Source organism: Salvelinus alpinus, chromosome 20 (assembly GCF_045679555.1).
Source record: "Salvelinus alpinus chromosome 20, SLU_Salpinus.1, whole genome shotgun sequence".
Lineage (NCBI taxonomy): Eukaryota > Metazoa > Chordata > Actinopteri > Salmoniformes > Salmonidae > Salvelinus > Salvelinus alpinus.
Window position 1 is genome coordinate 15,696,171 of NC_092105.1, and position 24,460 is coordinate 15,720,630.

The following is a 24,460-nucleotide window of genomic DNA, read 5'->3' on the forward strand; positions in this document are numbered from 1 at the left end:
TCTGGGGTCTGCTCACCAACCAAGATTTCACAAAATGGGACAAACACCAAATTGAGACTCTGCATGCAGAATTCTGCAAAAATATCCTCCGTGTACAACGTAGAACACCAAATAATGCATGCAGAGCAGAATTAGGCCGATACCCACTAATTATCAAAATCCAGAAAAGAGCCGTTAAATTCTACAACCACCTAAAAGGAAGCGATTCCCAAACCTTCCATAACAAAGCCATCACCTACAGAGAGATGAACCTGGAGAAGAGTCCCCTAAGCAAGCTGGTCCTAGGGCTCTGTTCACAAACACAAACACACCCCACAGAGCCCCAGGACAACAGCACAATTAGACCCAACCAAATCATGAGAAAACAAAAAGATAATTGCTTGACACATTGGAAAGAATTAACAAAAAAACAGAGCAAACTAGAATGCTATTTGGCCCTAAACAGAGAGTACACATTGGCAGAATACCTGACCACTGTGACTGACCCAAACTTAAGGAAAGCTTTGACTATGTACAGACTCAGTGAGCATAGCCTTGCTATTGAGAAAGGCCGCCGTAGGCAGACATGGCTCTCAAGAGAAGACAGGCTATGTGCACACTGCCCACAAAATGAGGTGGAAACTGAGCTGCACTTCCTAACCTCCTGCCCAATGTATGACCATATTAGAGAGACATATTTCCCTCAGATTACACAGATCCACAAAGAATTCGAAAACAAATCCAATTTTGATAAACTCCCATATCTACTGGGTGAAATTCCACAGTGTGCCATCACAGCAGCAAGATTTGTGACCTGTTGCCACAAGAAAAGGGCAACCAGTGAAGAACAAACACCACTGTAAATACAACCCATATTTATGTTTATTTATTTTAACTTGTGTGCTTTAACCATTTGTACATTGTTACAACACTGCATATATATAATATGACATTTGTAATGTCTTTATTGTTTTGAAACTTCTGTATGTGTAATGTTTACTGTTCATTTTTATTGTTTATTTGACTTTTGTATATTACCTACCTCACTTGCTTTGGCAATGTTAACACATGTTTCCCATGCCAATAAAGCCCCTTGAATTGAATTGAATTGAGAGAGAGAGAGAGAGAGAGAGAGAGAGAGAGAGAGAGAGAGAGAGAGAGAGAGAGAGAGAGAGAGAGAGAGAGAGAGAGAGAGAGAGAGAGAGAGAGAGAGAGAGAGAGAGAGAGAGAGAGAGAGAGAGAGATATAGAGAGAGAGAGAGAGAGAGAGAGAGAGAGAGAGAGAGAGAGAGAGAGAGAGAGAGAGAGAGATATAGAGAGAGAGAGAGAGAGAGAGAGAGAGAGAGAGAGAGAGAGAGAGAGAGAGAGAGAGAGAGAGAGAGAGAGAGAGAGAGAGAGAGAGAGAGATAGAGAGAGAGAGAGAGAGAGAGAGAGAGAGAGAGAGAGAGAGAGAGAGAGAGAGAGAGAGAGAGAGAGAGAGAGAGAGAGAGATATAGAGAGAGAGAGAGAGAGAGAGAGAGAGAGAGAGAGATAGAGAGAGAGAGAGAGAGAGAGAGAGAGAGAGAGAGAGAGAGAGAGAGAGAGAGAGAGATATAGAGAGAGAGATAGAGAGAGAGAGAGAGAGAGAGAGAGAGAGAGAGAGAGAGAGAGAGAGAGAGAGAGAGAGAGAGAGAGAGAGAGAGAGAGAGAGAGAGAGAGAGAGAGAGAGAGAGAGAGAGAGAGAGAGAGAGAGAGAGAGATATAGAGAGAGAGAGAGAGAGAGAGAGAGAGAGAGAGAGAGAGAGAGAGAGAGAGAGAGAGAGAGAGAGAGAGAGAGAGCACGAGCACTGTGGAACACGGGGCTAATATCATTTTGTTAATGGCTTACTTGTGCTTGGTGTTGAATGTCAATACAAAGCCTTCTCTCCTCAGATAACAGTTTTCTAATGATCATCAGTGCAAAAGAATGGCTATGGGATGGGTTGTATCTTGAATTTACCAGCACATTCATCCCTCGCCTGAAGACCAAGCCACTCCTTTTGGAATAGGTTTTATTGATTTTAAAAAGTAATCATTTGAATTGGCTTATCACTGACGCATTATGACTGCATACATTGAGACAGAATAACACTGGAATAGAGATGTTAAGCGTTTGTCAAAGCTGGTCCTGATACAGGTTCGTGTTTTGCCCTAGCACTAACACACCTCATTCCAATAAGCAAAGGCTTGATGATTTGCTTAATTGAATCAAGATCTGAGAGCTAGGGCAAAAAGTCAAATGTGCGACCTTCAGTGTCCCCGGGACCAGGATCGAGAAACACTGGTCTAGTACATAAACATGCATGTTTGAGGTTGGACTGATTCCAAACGGACTGCTTGTCTCACTCCTCTGAGTCCTGGGATGTTTCTGTGATGAGCCTCCCAGGTGTGCACTTGTCCCCTGCTTCAGACAGGCAGACACGGAACGCCTCACAGCAGCCCTCATACTGGAACCATGTTTCCCTATAAGCTGCTTAAGCGAGGGGAGGAGTGGAGGAGAGTGGGAGGAGTGGAGAAGGAGAGGAGAGGAGATGAGAGTAGGGGGATGGGAGGAGAGTAGGAGGAGAGGAGATGAGAGTAGGGGGATGGGAGGAGTGGAGAAGGAGAGGAGATGAGAGTAGGGGGATGGGAGGAGAGTAGGAGGAGATGAGATGAGAGTAGGAGGATGGGAGGAGAGTAGGAGGAGAGGAGATGAAAGTAGGAGAGGAGATGAGAGTAGGAGGATGGGAGGGGAGGAGGAGAGGAGATGAGAGTAGGAGGATGGGAGGAGAGTAGGAGGAGAGGAGATGAGAGTAGGAGGATGGGAGGGGAGGAGGAGAGGAGATGAGAGTAGGAGGATGGGAGGAGAGTAGGAGGAGAGGAGATGAGAGTAGGAGGATGGGAGGGGAGGAGGAGAGTGGGAGGAGTGGAGAAGGAGAGGAGAGGAGATGAGAGTAGGGGGATGGGAGGAGAGTAGGAGGAGATGAGAGTAGGAGGATGGGAGGGGAGGAGGAGAGGAGATGAGAGTAGGAGGATGGGAGGAGAGTAGGAGGATGGGAGGAGAGTAGGAGGATGGGAGGAGAGTAGGAGGAGAGGAGATGAGAGTAGGAGGATGGGAGGAGAGTAGGAGGAGAGGAGATGAGAGTAGGAGGATGGGAGGAGAGTAGGAGAAGAGGAGATGAGAGTAGGAGGATGGGAGGAGAGTAGGAGAAGAGGAGATGAGAGTAGGAGGATGGGAGGAGAGTAGGAGGAGATGAGAGTAGGAGGATGGGAGGAGAGTAGGAGAAGAGGAGATGAGAGTAGGAGGATGGGAGGAGAGTAGGAGAAGAGGAGATGAGAGTAGGAGGAGAGGAGATGAGAGTAGGAGGATGGGAGGAGAGGAGATGAGAGTAGGAGGATGGGAGGAGAGGAGATGAGAGTAGAAGGAGATGAGAGTAAGAGGATGGGAGGAGATGAGAGGAGGAGGATGGGAGGGGAGTAGGAGCAGAGGAGATGAGAGTGGGAGGAGGGGACGGGAGGAGAGGAGATGAGAGTAGGAGGATGGGAGGAGAGTAGGAGGAGAGGAGATGAGAGTAGGAGGATGGGAGGGGATGAGAGGAGATGAGAGTAGGAGAAGAGGAGAAGAGAGTAGGAGAAGAGGAGATGAGAGTAGAAGGATGGGAGGAGAGGAGATGAGAGTAGGAGGATGGGAGGAGAGTAGGAGAAGAGGAGATGAGAGTAGGGGGATGGGAGGAGAGTAGGAGGAGATGAGATGAGAGTAGGAGGATGGGAGGAGAGTAGGAGGAGAGGAGATGAGAGTAGAAGGAGATGAAAGTAGGAGGATGGGAGGAGAGTAGGAGAAGAGGAGATGAGAGTAGGAGGATGGGAGGGGAGGAGAGGAGATGAGAGGAGGAGGATGGGAGGAGAGTAGGAGAAGAGGAGATGAGAGTAGGAGGATGGGAGGGGAGGAGAGGAGATGAGAGGAGGAGGATGGGAGGAGAGTAGGAGAAGAGGAGATGAGAGGAGGAGGATGGGAGGAGAGTAGGGGAAGAGGAGATGAGAGTAGGAGGATGGGAGGGGAGGAGAGGAGATGAGAGTAGGAGAAGAGAGTAGGAGAAGAGGAGATGAGAGTAGGAGGATGGGAGGGGAGGAGAGGAGATGAGATGAGAGTAGGAGAAGAGAGTAGGAGAAGAGGAGATGAGAGTAGGAGGATGGGAGGGGAGGAGAGGAGATGAGAGTAGGAGAAGAGAGTAGGAGAAGAGAGTAGGAGAAGAGGAGATGAGAGTAGGAGGATGGGAGGAGAGGAGAGGGGATGAGAGTAGGAGGATGGGAGGAGAGTAGGAGAAGAGGAGATGAGAGTAGGAGGATGGGAGGAGAGGAGATGAGAGTAGGAGGATGGGAGGAGAGGAGATGAGAGTAGGAGGATGGGAGGAGAGGAGATGAGAGTAGGAGGATGGGAGGGGAGGAGAGGAGATGAGATTAGGAGGAGAGGAGAAGAGAGGAGAGTGTTTGCGTAACATGGAGGAGCAGGATTATAACAGTGTATGTGTAAGACATGGTCAGACATCATGTACTTTCTCCACATCCCAAATCACTGAAGGTTTACAGCACAGGTAGCAGCATGGGGCAGCAGATTGGGTATGTTTGTGTGTTTGTGTGTGTGTGTACATGTACCCACATGTGGGTGTGCCAGTGTTTTTTAAGCCCTTACTGTTTCTGATGGGTGTGTGTATGCTGTGTGTTTGACGGAGAGTTCACTTTGGCAGGTGTATATACACACACACACAAACACGGGTTTGCCAACTCAAGTCCTGAGTCTCCTGACCAGCTTCCGATGAGTGTGTTTGACAGATGATTGTATATTACTTGGTGTGTGTGGGTACTGTGTTTGTACATGTGTGTGTGTGTGTGGGTACTGTGTTTGTACATGTGTGTGTGTGTGGGTACTGTGTTTGTACATGTGTGTGTGTGTGTGGGTACTGTGTTTGTACATGTGTGTGTGTGTGGGTACTGTGTTTGTACATGTGTGTGTGTGGGGGGACTGTGTTTGTACATGTGTGTGTGTGTGTGGGTACTGTGTTTGTACATGTGTGTGTGTGTGTGTGGGTACTGTGTTTGTACATGTGTGTGTGTGTGGGGACTGTGTTTGTACATGTGTGTGTGGGTACTGTGTTTGTACATGTGTGTGTGTGTGGGTACTGTGTTTGTACATGTGTGTGTGTGTGTGGGTACTGTGTTTGTACATGTGTGTGTGGGTACTGTGTTTGTACATGTGTGTGTGGGTACTGTGTTTGTACATGTGTGTGTGGGTACTGTGTTTGTACATGTGTGTGTGTGTGGGGGTACTGTGTTTGTACATGTGTGTGTGGGTACTGTGTTTGTACATGTGTGTGTGTGTGGGTACTGTGTTTGTACATGTGTGTGTGTGTGTGGGTACTGTGTTTGTACATGTGTGTGTGGGTACTGTGTTTGTACATGTGTGTGTGGGTACTGTGTTTGTACATGTGTGTGTGGGTACTGTGTTTGTACATGTGTGTGTGTGTTAATGTTGTTTCCTCTGGACAGCTTATTTTGAGGTCAGTCAGACTGGTTGGTCAGCTGTTAGCTGACCCCTGACCTGTTGACCTCAGGAAGTGACCCTAAGAGTTCCCATGCCCCCTGTAGTCATCGATCCAGATAGAATAGTGGATTTGAACTGGATCTTCCTCTCTCACCGATCTGATGTGATATTCTGGATAAGTGAAAGCCATGTAGTGGGACCCTGCCTTCATCTACCATGTCAGGTCTGGGATTGCCTTCCGTAAGGCAGGAAGGAAGGGCCACGGAGAATCTAGTCCTTAGGCTTTCAGTTCTTATTAAACCCTAACGGTCAACATGTTGTTTCATGAACCACTTTGGAGCATAGATCACATTGTGATGTCACTTTTTATGTGATGTCACTTTCACTTTTTTCTGCATGTATTATTTGACCTCCTAAACCTCAACCATTGAATGTGTGTATGAGATGGAGACGGAGGGAGGGAGGTAGGATTGGAGAGATGGAGCTAGATAGAGGGAGAGATGAGGCTAGAGGGAGAGATGTAGCTGGAGGGAGAGATGGAGCTAGAGGGAGAGATGGAGCTGGAGGGAGAGATGGAGCTAGAGGGAGAGATGGAGCTAGAGGGAGAGATGGAGCTGGAGGGAGAGATGGAGGGAGGATGGGAGAGATGGAGGGAGGATGGGAGAGATGTGCTAGAGGGAGAGATGGAGGGAGAGATGGAGCGAGAGGGAGAGATGGAGGGAGAGATGGAGCTAGAGGGAGAGATAGAGGGAGAGATGGAGCTGGAGGGAGAGATGGAGGGAGAGATGGAGGGAGAGATGGAGCTAGAGGGAGAGATGGAGGGAGAGATGGAGGGAGAGATAGAGGGAGAGATGGAGCTGGAGGGAGAGATGGAGGGAGGATGGGAGAGAGGGAGGGTAGTAGAGATGGAGGGAGGGAGGATGAGAGAGATGGAGGATGGGAGAGATGGAGGATGGGAGTGAGGGTGGTATAGATGGAGGGAGAGATGAAGAGGGGGAGAGATGGAGGGAGGGAGGGTGGGAGAGATGGAGGGAGGGGGAGGGAGTGAGGTAGAGATGGAGGGAGGGAGGTAGAGATGGAGGGAGGTAGAGATGGGGGGAGGGAGGTAGAGATGGAGGGAGGGAGGTAGAGATGGAGGGAGGGATGTAGAGATGGAGGGAGGGAGGATGGGAGAGATGGAGGATGGGAGTGAGGGTGGTATAGATGGAGGGAGAGATGAAGGGTGGGAGAGATGGAGGGAGGGAGGGTGGGAGAGATGGAGGGAGGGGGAGGGAGTGAGGTAGAGATGGAGGGAGGGAGGTAGAGATGGAGGGAGGTAGAGATGGGGGGAGGGAGGTAGAGATGGAGGGAGGGATGTAGAGATGGAGGGAGGTAGAGATGGGGGGAGGGAGGTAGAGATGGAAGGAGGTAGAGATGGGGGGAGGTAGAGATAGAAGGAGGTAGAGATGGAAGGAGGTAGAGATGGAGGGAGGTAGAGATGGAAGGAGGTAGAGATGGAAGGAGGTAGAGATGGAGGGAGGTAGAGATGGAAGGAGGTAGAGATGGAAGGAGGTAGAGATGGAGGGAGGGAGGTAGAGATGGAGGGAGGTAGAGATGGAAGGAGGTAGAGATGGAAGGAGGCAGTCAACTGCCTCTTCTTGTGCTCGCCTGCCACTTTCCACAGTACACAGTACCCTTGACAGTAGTTGCCAGTAGTTTGTGAAGAGAGCTGTCTGTATGCTACTGGGTTCTGTCCTAACTGCTGTGTTAGTGAGTTTTATTGATGGGCTTGGCAGGCAGTGTGACCCAGCTCCAGTATTTGGGGAAATGGGTCTCCACGTATTTTAGCTTTGGCACTAACACCATGTCACACACAGGAATGATGTGCACACACACACACACACACACACACACACACACACACACACACACACACACACACACACACACACACACACACACACACACACACACACACACACACACACACACACACACACACACACACACACTGACCTGTCTTTCTCTTGTCCCCCAGCCGTTTGAGCCCAGTGATCTGCTCCTAGGACTGAACTTCTCCAAGATACTCAGCAGTCTGGTGGCTCTGAACAAAGTGACTGCAGGTTAGTCTAAAGGTGTGTGTGTGTGTGTGTGTGTGTGTGTGTGTGTGTGTGTGTGTGTGTGTGTGTGTGTGTGTGTGTGTGTGTGTGTGTGTGTGTGTGTGTGTGTGTGTGTGTGTGTGTGTGTGTGTGTGTGTGTGTGTGTGTGTGTGTGTGTAACTGCTCTATTCGTTATCCCTAGACATTGGAGTGGGCAGTGACAGTGTCAGCGCCCGTCACTCGGCGGCCCATCGGATCAAGTCGTTTGAGTCTCTGGCCTCCCAGTCATCATTGGGCCGATCCTCCAAGCTGCTTCAGAACCGCAGCCTGGTGAGACACGCACACACCACACACACACACACACACACACACACACCACACACACACACACACACACACACACACACACACACACACACACACACACACACACACACACACACACACACCACACACACACACCACACACACACACACACACACACACACACACACACACACACACACACACACACACACACACACACACACACACACACACACACACACACACACACACACACACACACACACACACACACCTTCTTCAGCCCTTACTGAAGCTTCAGGGTTCAGGCCCTTCTTCAGCCTTTACTGAAGCTTCAGGATTCAGGCCCTTCTTCAGCCCTTACTGAAGCTTCGGCCCACCCTTTCTAACTCTCTTCCCAATACCATACCTCTCCTCCCGTCTCTACCTCCCCCTCTCGTCTCTGCCTCCTCATCCCTCTGTCCTTTCCCTCACCTCCCCCTCCCTACCTCTCATTCCCCTCTCTACCTTTCATCTGTCCTCTTCTCTGTACCTCTTTACATTCCACCCTCCTCCCCTCTATCTCCCTCCTCCCCTCTCTACCTCCTCCCCCCTCTCTACCCCTCTCCTCTCCTCCCCTCCCTACCTCCTCCTCCCCTCTCTACCCCTCCTCCCCTCTCTACCCCTCTCCCCTCCTCCCCTCTATCCCCCTCCTCCCCTCTCTATCCCTCCTCCCCTCTCTACCTCCTCCCCCCTCTCTACCCCTCCTCCCCTCTCTACCCCTCTCCTCTCCTCCCCTCCCTACCTCCTCCTCCCCTCTCTACCCCTCCTCCCCTCTCTACCCCTCCTCCCCTCCCTACCTCCTCCTCCCCTCTCTACCCCTCTCCCCTCCTCCCCTTTCTACCCCTCTCCCCTCCTCCCCTCTCTACCCCTCCTCCCCTCTCTACCTTCTCCTCCCCTCTATCCCCCTCCTCCCCTCTCTACCCCTCCTCCCCTCTCTACCTCCTCCTCCCCTCTATCCCCCTCCTCCCCTCTCTACCCCTCCCCCCTCTCTACCCCTCCTCCCCTCTCTACCCCTCTCCCCTCCCCCCTCTCTACCTCCTCCTCCCCTCTATCCCCCTCCTCCCTCTACCCCTCTCCCCTCCTCCCCTCCCTACCTCCTCCTCCCCTCTCTACCCCTCTCCCCTCCTCCCCTTCCTACCTCCTCCTCCCATCTCTACCCCTCTCCCCTCCTCCCCTCTCTACCTCCTCCTCCCCTCTCTACCCCTCTCCCCTCCTCCCCTCTCTACCCCTCTCCTCCGCTCCCTACCTCCCCTATAGGACATGTCTGAGGGCAGCCGGACGCAGCTATTGGTCAAGGCTCGCTTCAACTTTGAGCAGACCAATGAGGACGAGCTGTCCTTCAACAAGAGTGATGTCATCAACGTGACACGCCAGGAGGAGGGCGGCTGGTGGGAGGGGAACCTCAACGGCAAGACCGGCTGGTTCCCTAGCAACTATGTCCGTGAGATTAAAGGCTGTGGTAGGTGTCCTGTCTGTATTTCTGCAACTGGATCTCACATAGTATCAGAAACAAAAGGATGGTGTCTGATGTGGAGGGATAACTCATTTCTCCCTTTCTCTCTCTCTCTACTCTCCCTCTACTCTCTCTACTCTCTTTCTTTCTCCCCCTCTCCCTCTCAGACAAACAAGTGTCTCCCAAATCTGGGACCCTGAAGAGTCCCCCAAAAGGCTTTGACACTACAGCCATCAGCAAGACCTACTACAACCTGGTACGACCTGGTCATCATGTCTCTCTTTCCTTCTGGCTCGATGGACATTACTCTTAATGCTGTAGCTTGACCTAGTTCTCTGTATGTGTGTGTTTCCCTGACATGAATCTGTCCATGCTCTGGGTTATGGAGATGAAAGAACACGGAAATACATACTATACTAGACAGAGAGGGAGTCTATACACTACACCTCTCTATTTCTCCTCTGTTCTCTACACCTCTCTATTTCTCCTCTGTACACTACACCTCTCTATTTCTCCTCTGTTCACTACACCTCTCTATTTCTCCTCTGTTCTCTACACCTCTCTATTTCTCCTCTGTACACTACACCTCTCTATTTCTCCTCTGTTCTCTACACCTCTCTATTTCTCCTCTGTACACTACACCTCTCTATTTCTCCTCTGTACACTACACCTCTCTATTTCTCCTCTATACACTACACCTCTCTATTTCTCCTCTATACACTACACCTCTCTATTTCTCCTCTGTTCACTACACCTCTCTATTTCTCCTCTGTACACTACACCTCTCTATTTCTCCTCTGTACACTACACCTCTCTATTTCTCCTCTGTACACTACACCTCTCTATTTTTCCTCTGTTCACTACATCTCTCTATTTCTCCTCTGTACACTACACCTCTCTATTTCTCCTCTGTACACTACACCTCTCTATTTCTCCTCTGTACACTACACCTCTCTATTTCTCCTCTGTACACTACACCTCTCTATTTCTCCTCTGTACACTACACCTCTCTATTTCTCCTCTGTACACTACACCTCTCTATTTATCCTCTGTACACTACACCTCTCTATTTCTCCTCTGTTCACTACACCTCTCTATTTCTCCTCTGTTCACTACACCTCTCTATTTCTCCTCTGTTCACTACACCTCTCTATTTCTCCTCTGTACACTACACCTCTCTATTTCTCCTCTGTACACTACACCTCTCTATTTCTCCTCTGTACACTACACCTCTCTATTTCTCCTCTGTACACTACACCTCTCTATTTCTCCTCTGTACACTACACCTCTCTATTTCTCCTCTGTTCACTACACCTCTCTATTTCTCCTCTGTACACTACACCTCTCTATTTCTCCTCTGTACACTACACCTCTCTATTTCTCCTCTGTACACTACACCTCTCTATTTCTCCTCTGTACACTACACCTCTCTATTTATCCTCTGTACACTACACCTCTCTATTTCTCCTCTGTACACTACACCTCTCTATTTCTCCTCTGTACACTACACCTCTCTATTTCTCCTCTGTACACTACACCTCTCTATTTCTCCTCTGTTCACTACACCTCTCTATTTCTCCTCTGTTCACTACACCTCTCTATTTCTCCTCTGTACACTACACCTCTCCATTTCTCCTCTGTACACTACACCTCTCTATTTCTCCTCTGTACACTACACCTCTCTATTTCTCCTCTGTACACTACACCTCTCTATTTCTCCTCTGTTCTCTACACCTCTCTATTTCTCCTCTGTACACTACACCTCTCTATTTCTCCTCTGTACACTACACCTCTCTATTTGTCCTCTGTACACTACACCTCTCTATTTCTCCTCTGTACACTACACCTCTCTATTTCTCCTCTGTTCACTACACCTCTCTATTTCTCCTCTGTACACTACACCTCTCTATTTCTCCTCTGTACACTACACCTCTCTATTTCTCCTCTGTTCACTACACCTCTCTATTTCTCCTCTGTACACTACATCTCTCTATTTCTCCTCTGTACACTACACCTCTCTATTTCTCCTCTGTACACTACACCTCTCTATTTCTCCTCTGTACACTACACCTCTCTATTTCTCCTCTGTACACTACACCTCTCTATTTCTCCTCTGTACACTACACCTCTCTATTTCTCCTCTGTTCACTACACCTCTCTATTTCTCCTCTGTACACTACACCTCTCTATTTCTCCTCTGTTCACTACACCTCTCTATTTCTCCTCTGTACACTACACCTCTCTATTTCTCCTCTGTACACTACACCTCTCTATTTCTCCTCTGTACACTACACCTCTCTATTTCTCCTCTGTACACTACACCTCTCTATTTGTCCTCTGTACACTACACCTCTCTATTTCTCCTCTGTACACACACCTCTCTATTTCTCCTCTGTTCACTACACCTCTCTCTATTTCTCATGGCTTTATCTCCACTCCCACCCAAAGCTATAACTCAGAGAGGAGATAGACCTGTCTAGTCCTGGAGTAACTCCCTGACCTGTCTAGTCCTGGAGTATCTCCCTGACCTGTCTAGTCCTGGAGTAACTCCCTGACCTGTCTAGTCCTGGAGTAACTCCCTGACCTGTCTAGTCCTGGAGTAACTCCCTGACCTGTCTAGTACTGGAGTAACTCCCTGACCTGTCTAGTCCTGGAGTAACTCCCTGACCTGTCTAGTACTGGAGTAACTCCCTGACCTGTCTAGTCCTGGAGTAACTCCCTGACCTGTCTAGTCCTGGAGTAACTCCCTGACCTGTCTAGTCCTGGAGTATCTCCCTGACCTGTCTAGTCCTGGAGTATCTCCCTGACCTGTCTAGTCCTGGAGTAACTCCCTGACCTGTCTAGTCCTGGAGTATCTCCCTGATCTGTCTAGTCCTGGAGTAACTCCCTGACCTGTCTAGTCCTGGAGTATCTCCCTGATCTGTCTAGTCCTGGAGTAACTCCCTGACCTGTATAGTACTGGAGTATCTCCCTGTCAGAGAGACCTGTCTAGTACTGGAGTAACTCCCTGACCTGTCTAGTCCTGGAGTATCTCCCTGATCTGTCTAGTTCTGGAGTAACTCCCTGACCTGTCTAGTCCTGGAGTAACTCCCTGACCTGTATAGTACTGGAGTATCTCCCTGTCAGAGAGACCTGTCTAGTACTGGAGTATCTCCCTGTCAGAGAGACCTGTCTAGTACTGGAGTATCTCCCTGTCAGAGAAACCTGTCTAGTACTGGAGTATCTCCCTGACCTGTCTAGTCCTGGAGTATCTCCCTGACCTGTATAGTACTGGAGTATCTCCCTGACCTGTCTAGTCCTGGAGTATCTCCCTGTCAGAGAGACCTGTCTAGTCCTGGAGTATCTCCCTGTCAGAGAGACCTGTCTAGTACTGGAGTATCTCCCTGTCAGAGAGACCTGTCTAGTCCTGGAGTATCTCCCTGTCAGAGAGACCTGTCTAGTACTGGAGTATCTCCCTGTCAGAGAGACCTGTCTAGTACTGGAGTATCTCCCTGTCAGAGAGACCTGTCTAGTACTGGAGTATCTCCCTGTCAGAGAGACCTGTCTAGTACTGGAGTATCTCCCTGTCAGAGAGACCTGTCTAGTACTGGAGTATCTCCCTGTCAGAGAGACCTGTCTAGTACTGGAGTATCTCCCTGTCAGAGAAACGGTTTAGAGGCCCTGGGCCAATGGGAGGACACGGGTGAGGGGTTAGGAGTCAGAGGGAGTGAAAGTGTTCAGAGTTACAAAGACACTCTGTCTCTCTCTCTCTCTCTCTCTCTCTTTCTCCCCCAGGTGCTGCAGAACATTCTAGAAACAGAGACAGAATATTCCAAGGACCTCCAGAGCCTTTTGACTAACTACCTGCGATCTCTCCAGAGCACAGAGAAGTAAGGTCCACTAGTAGTACTGTAGTCAACCAACCTTACTATGTCTGTCTGTCTATGATGACATATGGACACTGGTTGGATTGGATCTACTGGCCTCATTCCAAAACTCCTGCTCTCTCTCCCCTCTGCCCCCTCTCCACCTCCCTTCCCCCTCTCCTCTGCCCCCTCTCCTCCTCCTCTCCCCCTCTCCCCCTCCTCTCCCCCTCTACTCTGCCAGCTCTCATCCCCCTCTGCCCCTCTCATCCTCCTCTCCCCCTCTCCTTTCCCCCTCTCCTCATCCTCTCCCCCTCCCCTCTGCCCCCTCTCCACCTCCTTTCCCCCTCTCCTCTGCCCCTCTCCTCCTCCTCTCCCCCTCTCATCCTCCTCTCCCCCTCTCCTCTCCTCTCCCCCTCTCCTTTCCCCCTCTCAACCCCCTCTCTCCCTCTCCCATTCCTCTCCCCCCTCTCCTCTCCCCCTCTCATCCTCCTCTCCCTCTCTCCTTTCCCCCTCTCATCCTTCTCTCCCCCTCTCATCCTCCTCTCCCCCTCTACATTCCCCCTCTCATCCTCCTCTCCCCCTCTCCTTTCCCCCTCTCATCCTCCTCTCCTCCCTCTCATCCTCCTCTCCCCCTCTCCTTTCCCCCTCTCATCCTCGTCTCCCCCTCTCCTCTTCACCTCTCATCCTCCTCTCCCCCTCTCCTATTCACCTCTCCTCTCCCCTCCCCTCTCCTCTCTCTCCAGACTGAGCAGTACAGATGTGTATCTGATCCTCTCTCTCCAGACTGAGCAGTACAGATGTGTATCTGATTCTCTCTCTCCAGACTGAGCAGTACAGATGTGTATCTGATCCTCTCTCTCCAGACTGAGCAGTACAGATGTGTATCTGATCCTGGGGAACCTGGAGGAGATCAGCACCTTCCAGCAGATGCTCGTCCAATCACTGGAGGAGTGCACCAAGTAAGTCCTGCCCCTCACATACCTTTCCACCAATCAGCATCACAGGGATCAGAGAAAGAGCCTGTCACTGCTGGTCTAATCCAATCAGACCTGTCCTGCTGCTACTTGGGATATTTCAAGGCAGTTTCCCTTTGAGGTAAATAAAGGATATAGGGACATCCAGTGGTCAGTTGTGGTACTACAGTGGTCCTTAATTCAGTCAGCTTGTCATACATACATCTTGTGTGTGTTTTCCCATGTGCAGACTTCCGGAGAGCCAGCAGAAGGTAGGGAGCTTCTTCCTGAACCTCATGCCCCAGATGAAGGCTCTCTATATGGGTTACTGCTCCAACCACCCCTCGGCAGTCAACGTGCTCACCCAGCACAGGTAACCTAGACCCTATGCAGCATGAACCTGATGTTATAGCATCCCTACAATACAACAAGGATGTATTGTTACACAAGCAGCTAGTGTAGAGGCTATAATTAGATCTGTCAATTCAATTATCCCCCCTCTCTCTCTCCTCTCCCCCTCTCTCTCTCATCTCCCCCTCTCTCTCCTCTCCTCCTCTCTCTCTCCTGCCCCCCCTCTCTCTCTCCTCTCCCCCTCTCTCTCTCCTCTCCTCCTCTCTCTCTCCTCTCCTCCTCTCTCTCTCCTGCCCCCCTCTCTCTCTCATCTCCCCCTCTCTCTCTCCTCTCCTCCTCTCTCTCTCCTCTCCCCCTCTCTCTCTCCTCTCCCCCCTCTCTCTCCTCTCCTCTCTCTCTCCTCTCCCCCTCTCTCTCTCCGCTCCCCCCTCTCTCTTCTCTCCCCTCTCTCTCTCCGCTCCCCCCTCTCTCTCCTCTCCCCTCTCTCTCTCCTCTCCCCCTCTCTCTCTCCTCTCCCCCCTCTCTCTCCTCTCCTCTCTCTCCTCTCCCCCTCTCTCTCTCCTCTCCCCCTCTCTCTCCTCTCCTCCTCTCTCTCTCCTGCCCCCCCTATCTCGCTCCTCTCCCCCTCTCTCCTCTCCTCTCCCCCTCTCTCTCCTCTCCCCCTCTCTCTCCTCTCCCCCCCTCTCTCTCTCCCCTCTCTCCTCTCCCCTCTCTCTCTCCGCTCCCCCCTCTCTCTCCTCTCCCCCCTCTCTCCTCTCCCCTCTCTCTCTCCGCTCCCCCCTCTCTCTCCTCTCCTCTCCCCTCTCTCTCTCCGCTCCCCCCTCTCTCTCCTCGCCCCTCTCTCTCTCCTCTCCCCCCTCTCTCTCCTCTCCCCCTCTCTCTCTCCTGCCCCCCTCTCTCGCTCCTCTCCCCCTCTCTCGCTCCTCTCCCCCTCTCTCTCCTGCCCCCCTCTCGCTCTCCTCTCTCTCCTCTCCCCCCCTCTCTCTCCTCTCCTCTCCCCCTCTCTCTCATCTCCCCCTCTCTCTCTCCTCTCCCCCTCTCTCTCCTCTCCCCCTTTCTCCTCTCCCCGCTCTCTCTCCTGCCCCTCCCCCTCTCTCTCTCTCTCTCTTGCTCTCTCTCTCCAGTGAGGAGCTGGGGGAGTTTATGGAGGGGAAGGGAGCCAGTAGTCCAGGTATCCTGACCCTGACCACAGGTCTCAGTAAACCCTTCATGAGGCTGGACACATACCCCACACTAACGAAGGAACTGGAGAGACACATGGAGGTGTGTGTGTGTGTGTGTGACACGTGTAGGTGTGTGTTCGTAATAGAATCCTGACCTCAATCACTGATGAGTGTGTGTGTGTGTGTGTGTGTGTGTGTGTGTGTGTGTGTGTGTGTGTGTGTGTGTGTGTGTGTGTGTGTGTGTGTGTGTGTGTGTGTGTGTGTGTGTGTGTGTGTGTGTGTGTGTGTGTGTGTGTGTATAACTGTAGGAGAGTCACCCCGACCGGCCAGACATCCAGAAGTGTATGACAACATTCAACAGCCTCTCGGTGAGTCACACCCACACCAACATGGCCTCTTGTTTCCATGGTTACCTCATTAGCAGTGACGTGCAAGTCATGAGTCAACATATTATACTGTAATGATATCAGTATGTATCACTTGTACACACACAGTCATTATGTATCTATGGATGCACATTGTTACATTGTTTCTGTGGTCATGGTGCTGATGCTGTTCCCATGGCAACCCGTGGTGTGGGGCTGATGGGGTTTCCGTGGCGACAGGCCCAGTGCCAGGAGGTGAGGAAGAGGAAGGAGCTGGAGCTGCAGATAGTGACTGAGTCCATCAGGCTGTGGGAGGGAGAGGACATCAGAACACTAGGCTCTGTTCTCTACATGAGTCAGGCTCTGGTTAACAGCCCTGGAGCAGAGGTCAGAGGAAAACCTAACAACAACCTCACAGTAACATTAGAATAATAACTGTTGTTTTCCTGATGAGGAAACACTGTTAACAGTGACTTCTCTCTCTTACCTCTCTCTCTCTTCTCTTACCTCTCTCTCTTACCTCTCTCTCTTCTCTATCTCTCTCTTCTCTTACCTCTCTCTCTCTCTCTCTCTCTCTTATCTCTCTCTCTCTTCTCTTACCTCTCTCTTTCTCTCTCTCTCTCTTCTCTTACCTCTCTCTCTCTTCTCTTACCTCTCTCTCTCTTGTCTTACCTCTCTCTCTCTCTTCTCTTTCCTCTCTCTCTCTCTCTCTCTCTCTTCTCTTACCTCTCTCTCTCTCTCTCTCTTCTCTCTCTCTCTTCTCTTACCTCTCTCTCTCTTCTCTTACCTCTCTCTCTCTTCTCTTACATCTCTCTCTCTTCTCTTTCCTCTCTCTCTCTTCTCTTACCTCTCCCTCTCTCTTATCTTATCTTACCTCTCTCTTTCAATTCAATTCAATTCAATTCAATTCAAGGGGCTTTATTGGCATGGGAAACATGTGTTAACATTGCCAAAGCAAGTGAGGTAGGTAATATACAAAAGTCAAATAAACAATAAAATAAAAAAATCTTTCTCTCTCCCTCTCTCTTCTCTTTCTCTCCCTCTCTCTTCTCTTACCTCTCTCTCTCTCTCTCTTCTCTTACCTCTCTCTCTCTTCTCTTACCTCTCTCTCTTCTCTTACCTTTCTCTCTCTCTTCTCTTACCTCTCTCTCTCTCTCTCTCTTCTCTTACCTCTCTCTCTCTTCTCTTATCTCTCTCTTCTCTTACCCCTCTCTCTGTCTCTCTCTCTTCTCTTACCTTTCTCTTCTCGTACCTCTCTCTCTCTTCTCTTACCTCTCTCTCTTCTCTTACCTTTCTCTCTCTCTCTCTCTCTCTCTCTCTCTCTCTCTCTCTCTCTCTCTCTCTCTCTCTCTCTCTCTCTCTCTCTCTCTCTCTCTCTCTCTCTCTCTCTCTCTCTCTCTCTCTCTCTTCTCTTACCTCTCTCTCTCTATCTCTCTCTTCTCTTACCCCTCTCCCTCTCTCTTCTCTTACCTCTCTCTCTCTTCTCTTACCCCTCTCTCTCTCTCTCTCTCTCTCTCTCTCTCTCTCTCTCTCTCTCTCTCTCTCTCTCTCTCTCTCTCTCTCTTCTCTTACCTCTCTCTCTCTTCTCTTACCTCTCTCTCTCTTCTCTTACCTCTCTCTCTCTTCTCTTACCCCTCTCTCTCTCTTCTCTTACCTCTCTCTCTCTTCTCTTACCCCTCTCTCTCTCTCTCTCTCTCTCTCTCTCTCTCTCTCTCTCTCTCTCTCTCTCTCTCTCTCTCTCTCTCTTCTCTTACCTCTCTCTCTCTTCTTACCCCTCTCTCTCTCTCTCTCTCTTCTCTTACCTCTCTCGCTCTTCTCTTACCTCTCTCGCTCTTCTCTTACCTCTCTCTCTCTCTCTCTCTTCTCTTACCTCTCTCTCTCTTCTCTTACCCCTCTCTCTCTCTCTCTCTTCTCTTACCTCTCTCTCTCTTCTCTTACCTCTCTCGCTCTTCTCTTACCTCTCTCTCTCTTCTCTCTCTTCTCTTACCTCTCTCTCTCTTCTCTTACCGCTCTCTCTCTTCTCTTACCCCTCTCTCTCTTCTCGTACCCCTCTCTCTCTCTGTCTCTCTCTCTCTCTTCTCTTACCTCTCTCTCTCTCTCTTCTCTTACCTCTCTCTCTATCTCTCTCTTCTCTTACCCCTCTCTCTCTTCTCTTACCTCTCTCTTATCTTACCTCTCTCTCCTCTTACCTCTCTCTCTTCTCTTACCTCTCTCTCTCTCTGTATCTCTCTCTCTCTTCTCTTACCTCTCTCTCTCTGTCTCTCTTTCTCTCTGTTTCTCTCTCTTCTCTTACCCCTCTCCCTCTTCTCTTACCTCTATCTCTCTCTGTCTCTCTCTCTCTCTGTTTCTCTCTCTTCTCTTACCTCTCTCTCCTCTTACCTCTCTCTCTCTTCTCTTACCTCGCTCTCTCTCTGTCTCTCTCTCTTTCTCTCTCTAGGAGAAGTGGGAGCGTTACCTCATGCTCTTCCCTCATGTCCTCCTCATGCTGTCTGCCACTCCAAGGATGAGTGGCTTTATATTCCAGGTATGACCCCTGACCCCTGACCCCTAACCCCCTAGTCTACTACCAGGGTCATATTAATTTGGCACCAAATGGAATAAAACGGACTGAAACACGGAAGGGACAACATGAACTTGTCCAATAAGAAACACACATTTTTACTACTTCGTTCCTTAGTGACTAAGACCCAGCGTTGATGGACCACCATGTTTAGTGTGGAGTCAGATGGCGTTGATGGACCACCATGTTTAGTGTGGAGTCAGATGGTGTTGATGGACCACCATGTTTAGTGTGGAGTCAGATGGTGTTGATGGACCACCATGTTTAGTGTGGAGTCAGATGGTGTTGATGGACCACCATGTTTAGTGTGGAGTCAGATGGTGTTGATGGACCACCATGTTTAGTGTGGAGTCAGATGGTGTTGATGGACCACCATGTTTAGTGTGGAGTCAGATGGTGTTGATGGACCACCATGTTTAGTGTGGAGTCAGATGGTGTTGATGGACCACCATGTTTAGTGTGGAGTCAGATGGCGTTGATGGACCACCATGTTTAGTGTGGAGTCAGATGGCGTTGATGGACCACCATGTTTAGTGTGGAGTCAGATGGTGTTGATGGACCACCATGTTTAGTGTGGAGTCAGATGGTGTTGATGGACCACCATGTTTAGTGTGGAGTCAGATGGTGTTGATGGACCACCATGTTTAGTGTGGAGTCAGATGGTGTTGATGGACCACCATGTTTAGTGTGGAGTCAGATGGTGTTGATGGACCACCATGTTTAGTGTGGAGTCAGATGGTGATGATGGACCACCATGTTTAGTGTGGAGTCAGATGGTGTTGATGGACCACCATGTTTAGTGTGGAGTCAGATGGTGTTGATGGACCACCATGTTTAGTGTGGAGTCAGATGGTGATGATGGACCACCATGTTTAGTGTGGAGTCAGATGGTGTTGATGGACCACCATGTTTAGTGTGGAGTCAGATGGTGTTGATGGACCACCATGTTTAGTGTGGAGTCAGATGGTGTTGATGGACCACCATGTTTAGTGTGGAGTCAGATGGTGTTGATGGACCACCATGTTTAGTGTGGAGTCAGATGGTGTTGATGGACCACCATGTTTAGTGTGGAGTCAGATGGTGTTGATGGACCACCATGTTTAGTGTGGAGTCAGATGGTGTTGATGGAACACCATGTTTAGTGTGGAGTCAGATGGTGTTGATGGACCACCATGTTTAGTGTGGAGTCAGATGGTGTTGATGGACCACCATGTTTAGTGTGGAGTCAGATGGCGTTGATGGACCACCATGTTTAGTGTGGAGTCAGATGGTGTTGATGGACCACCATGTTTAGTGTGGAGTCAGATGGTGTTGATGGACCACCATGTTTAGTGTGGAGTCAGATGGTGTTGATGGACCACCATGTTTAGTGTGGAGTCAGATGGTGTTGATGGACCACCATGTTTAGTGTGGAGTCAGATGGTGTTGATGGACCACCATGTTTAGTGTGGAGTCAGATGGTGTTGATGGACCACCATGTTTAGTGTGGAGTCAGATGGTGTTGATGGACCACCATGTTTAGTGTGGAGTCAGATGGTGATGATGGACCACCATGTTTAGTGTGGAGTCAGATGGTGTTGATGGACCACCATGTTTAGTGTGGAGTCAGATGGTGTTGATGGACCACCATGTTTAGTGTGGAGTCAGATGGTGTTGATGGACCACCATGTTTAGTGTGGAGTCAGATGGTGTTGATGGACCACCATGTTTAGTGTGGAGTCAGATGGTGTTGATGGACCACCATGTTTAGTGTGGAGTCAGATGGTGTTGATGGACCACCATGTTTAGTGTGGAGTCAGATGGTGTTGATGGACCACCATGTTTAGTGTGGAGTCAGATGGTGATGATGGACCACCATGTTTAGTGTAGAGTCAGATGGTGTTGATGGACCACCATGTTTAGTGTGGAGTCAGATGGTGTTGATGGACCACCATGTTTAGTGTGGAGTCAGATGGTGTTGATGGACCACCATGTTTAGTGTGGAGTCAGATGGTGTTGATGGACCACCATGTTTAGTGTGGAGTCAGATGGTGTTGATGGACCACCATGTTTAGTGTGGAGTCAGATGGTGTTGATGGACCACCATGTTTAGTGTGGAGTCAGATGGTGTTGATGGCTTCTTGTCTACAGGGGAAGCTGCCGCTGTCTGGTATGACTGTGACCACACTAGAGGACAGTGAGGCCCACAAAAACTCCTTTCAGCTTTCTGGTAAGACTACTGTGGTGTGTGTGTATAATATGTGTGTGTGTGATGTGTATATAATGTGTGTTTTGTGTATAATGTGTGTGTATAATGTGTGTGTGTGATGTGTGTATCGTGTGTGTGTGTGATGTGTGTATAATATGTGTTTTGTGTTTGTGATGTGTGTGTAATGTGTGTTTTGTGTATAATGTGTGTGTGTGTGATGTGTGTATTATTTTTATTTCACCTTTATTTAACCAGGTAAGCTAGTTGAGAACAAGTTCTCATTTACAACTGCGACCTGGCCAAGATAAAGCAAAGCAGTTCGACACAAACAACAACAGAGTTACACATGGAATAAACAAACATACAATCAATAATACAGTAGGAAAATCTATATACAGTGTGTGCAAATGAGGTAGGATAAGAGAGGTAAAGGCAATAAATAGGCCATGGTGTCACGCCCTGGCCTTAGTATTCTTTGTTTTCTTTATTATTTTAGTTAGGTCAGGGTGTGACATGGGGTATGTTTGTGTTTTTGTCTTGTATTGGGTGGTTGTAGTGTCTAGGGGGATTTTGTTAGAGTGTATGGGTTTGTGTTGAGTGAATGTTTCTAGGGAAGTCTATGGTTGAGTGAATGTGTCTAGCTATGTCTATGGTTGCCTGAGTGGTTCTCAATCAGAGACAGATGTTTTTCATTGTCTCTGATTGGGAGCCATATTTAAGGTGGCCATAGGCATCATGTATTTGTGGGTAATTGTCTATGTTGAACGTAAGTAGCTTGTGTGTGCACTTTCGTTTGTAGCTTCACGATCGTTTTTTGTTTAGTTTGTATTAAGTGTTTCGTTTCGTGTTCATCTTCGTCATTAAAATAAAGAGAAGATGTATTCATATCCCGCTGCGCCTTGGTCCGTCTCTCCACACGATCGTGACAGAATTACCCACCAAAGAATACTAAGGCCAGGGCGTGACACATGGTGGCAAAGTAATTACAATTTAGCAAATTAACACTGGAGTGATAGATGTGCAAGTAGAAATACTGGTGTGCAAAAGAGCAGAAAAACAAAATCAAATATGGGGATGAGGTAGTTGGATGGGCTATTTACAGATGGGCTGTGAACAGGTGCAGTGATCTGTGAGCTGCTCTGACAGCTGATGCTTAAAGTTAGAGAAGGAGATATGAGTCTCCAACTTCAGTGATTTAAAAAAATGTGTTCCAGTCATTGGCTGAGAACTGGAAGAAAAAGAGGAGTTGGCTTTGGGGGTGACCAATGAGATATACAGTGGGGAGAACAAGTATTTGATACACTGCTGATTTTGCCATTTTCCCTACTTACAAAGCATGTAGAGGTCTGTAATTTTTATCATAGGTACACTTCAACTGTGAGAGACGGAATCTAAAACAAAAATCCAGAAAATCACATTGTATGATTTTTAAGTAATTAATTTGCATTTTATTGCATGACATAAGTATTTGATACATCAGAAAAGCAGAACTTAATATTTGGTACAGAAACCTTTGTTTGCAATTACAGAGATCATACGTTTCCTGTAGTTCTTGACCAGGTTTGCACACACTGCAGCAGGGATTTTGGCCCACTCCTCCATACAGACCTTCTCCAGATCCTTCAGGTTTTGGGTCTGTCACTGGGCAATACGGACTTTCAGCTCCCTCCAAAGATTTTCTATTGGGTTCAGGTCTGGAGACTTGCTAGGCCACTCCAGGACCTTGAGATGCTTCTTACGGAGCCACTCCTTAGTTGCCCTGGCTGTGTGTTTCGGGTCGTTGTCATGCTGGAAGACCCAGCCACGACCCATCTTCAATGCTCTTACTGAGGGAAGGAGGTTGTTGGCCAAGATCTCGCGATACATGGCCCCATCCATCCTCCCCTCAATACGGTGCAGTCGTCCTGTCCCCTTTGCAGAAAAGCATCCCCAAAGAATGATGTTTCCACCTCCATGCTTCACGGTTGGGATGGTGTTCTTGGGGTTGTACTCATCCTTCTTCTTCCTCCAAACACGGCGAGTGGAGTTTAGACCAAAAAGCTCTATTTTCGTCTCATCAGACCACATGACCTTCTCCCATTCCTCCTCTGGATCATCCAGATGGTCATTGGCAAACTTCAGACGGCCTGGACATGCGCTGGCTTGAGCAGGGGGACCTTGCGTGCGCTGCAGGATTTTAATCCATGACGGCGTAGTGTGTTACTAATGGTTTTCTTTGAGACTGTGGTCCCAGCTCTCTTCAGGTCATTGACCAGGTCCTGCCGTGTAGTTCTGGGCTGATCCCTCACCTTCCTCATGATCATTGATGCCCCACAAGGTGAGATCTTGCATGGAGCCCCAGACCGAGGGTGATTGACCGTCATCTTGAACTTCTTCCATTTTCTAATAATTGCGCCAACAGTTGTTGCCTTCTCACCAAGCTGCTTGCCTATTGTCCTGTAGCCCATCCCAGCCTTGTGCAGGTCTACAATTTTATCCCTGATGTCCTTACACAGCTCTCTGGTCTTGGCCATTGTGGAGAGGTTGGAGTCTGTTTGATTGAGTGTGTGGACAGGTGTCTTTTATACAGGTAACGAGTTCAAACAGGTGCAGTTAATACAGGTAATGAGTGGAGAATAGGAGGGCTTCTTAAAGAAAAACTAACAGGTCTGTGAGAGCCGGAATTCTTACTGGTTGGTAGGTGATCAAATACTTATGTCATGCAATAAAATGCAAATTAATTACTTAAAAATCATACAATGTGATTTTCTGGATTTTTGTTTTAGATTCCGTCTCTCACAGTTGAAGTGTACCTATGATAAAAATTACAGACCTTTACATGCTTTCTAAGTAGGAAAACCTGCAAAATCGGCAGTGTATCAAATACTTGTTCTCCCCACTGTACCTGCTGGAACGCGTGCTACGGGTGGGTGCTGCTATGGTGACCAATGAGATATACCTGCTGGAGCGCGTGCTACGGGTGGGTGCTGCTATGGTGACCAATGAGTGTATAATGTGTTTAATGTGTGTTTGTTTCCAGGCAGTCTATTTGAGTGTCTTCAGGTGGTGTGTAACAGTCAGCAGGACCTGCAGGACTGGGTGGACCATCTGACCCGTCAGACTAGACAAGCCACCGCCCCCAGCCACAAGCCCCTCACGGTCCCTTGCCACACGGTCAGTAACACACACACACAAGCATGCAAACTTCGAGTGAATTGGTCATGTGTGTAATGTCCAAGCTCTGGGAAATACATTTGAATTTCATAAAACTTCTCTCTCATTCTCTCGTTCTCTCGTTCTCTCCTCTCCTCCCTCCATCAGTTGCCCTCCCACCCTTTGACTCCGTCCCGTCATGCAGAGGGCCGTGCGATGACTGTGGCCCCAGCCTACCACACCCTGCCCCACCCCTCATCACACGGGGCTCCACACAGCACCATGATGTGGGGGCCACTGGAGCCCCCCAACACCCCCAAACCCTGGAGCCTCAGCTGCCTGCGCCCTGCACCCCCCCTCAGGCCCTCTGCAGCACTCTGCTACAAGGAGGTAGGGGAGAGTGTGTGTGATGGTGAGGGAGAGTGTGTGTGATGGGGAGGGAGAGTGTGTGTGATGGGGAGGGAGGATGTGGTTGTGATGGGGAGGGAGGATGTGTGTGTGATTGGGAG

The 24,460-nt window shown here is 49.3% G+C and overlaps 1 protein-coding gene across 6 annotated transcripts in view; it reads left to right on the forward strand.

The window, feature by feature from the left end:
• The window catches only part of LOC139546360 (rho guanine nucleotide exchange factor 7-like), a 48,725-nt gene that overhangs the window by 8,249 nt on the left and 16,016 nt on the right, over positions 1-24,460 (forward strand). For all 6 annotated transcript variants that reach the window (XR_011669202.1, XR_011669204.1, XR_011669203.1 and 3 more), the window contains exons 3-16: positions 7,532-7,616; positions 7,795-7,922; positions 9,199-9,400; positions 9,562-9,650; positions 13,169-13,263; positions 14,103-14,198; positions 14,443-14,565; positions 15,668-15,806; positions 16,015-16,074; positions 16,312-16,458; positions 18,509-18,595; positions 20,762-20,840; positions 23,839-23,972; positions 24,120-24,341. Coding sequence is in view for 3 of the 6 variants with exons in the window: in XM_071354654.1 (XP_071210755.1) it covers positions 7,532-7,616; positions 7,795-7,922; positions 9,199-9,400; positions 9,562-9,650; positions 13,169-13,263; positions 14,103-14,198; positions 14,443-14,565; positions 15,668-15,806; positions 16,015-16,074; positions 16,312-16,458; positions 18,509-18,595; positions 20,762-20,840; positions 23,839-23,972; positions 24,120-24,341 (1,686 nt within the window). In the remaining 3 variants the exon portion in view is untranslated. The remainder of the gene's footprint in view (positions 1-7,531; positions 7,617-7,794; positions 7,923-9,198; positions 9,401-9,561; positions 9,651-13,168; positions 13,264-14,102; positions 14,199-14,442; positions 14,566-15,667; positions 15,807-16,014; positions 16,075-16,311; positions 16,459-18,508; positions 18,596-20,761; positions 20,841-23,838; positions 23,973-24,119; positions 24,342-24,460) is intronic.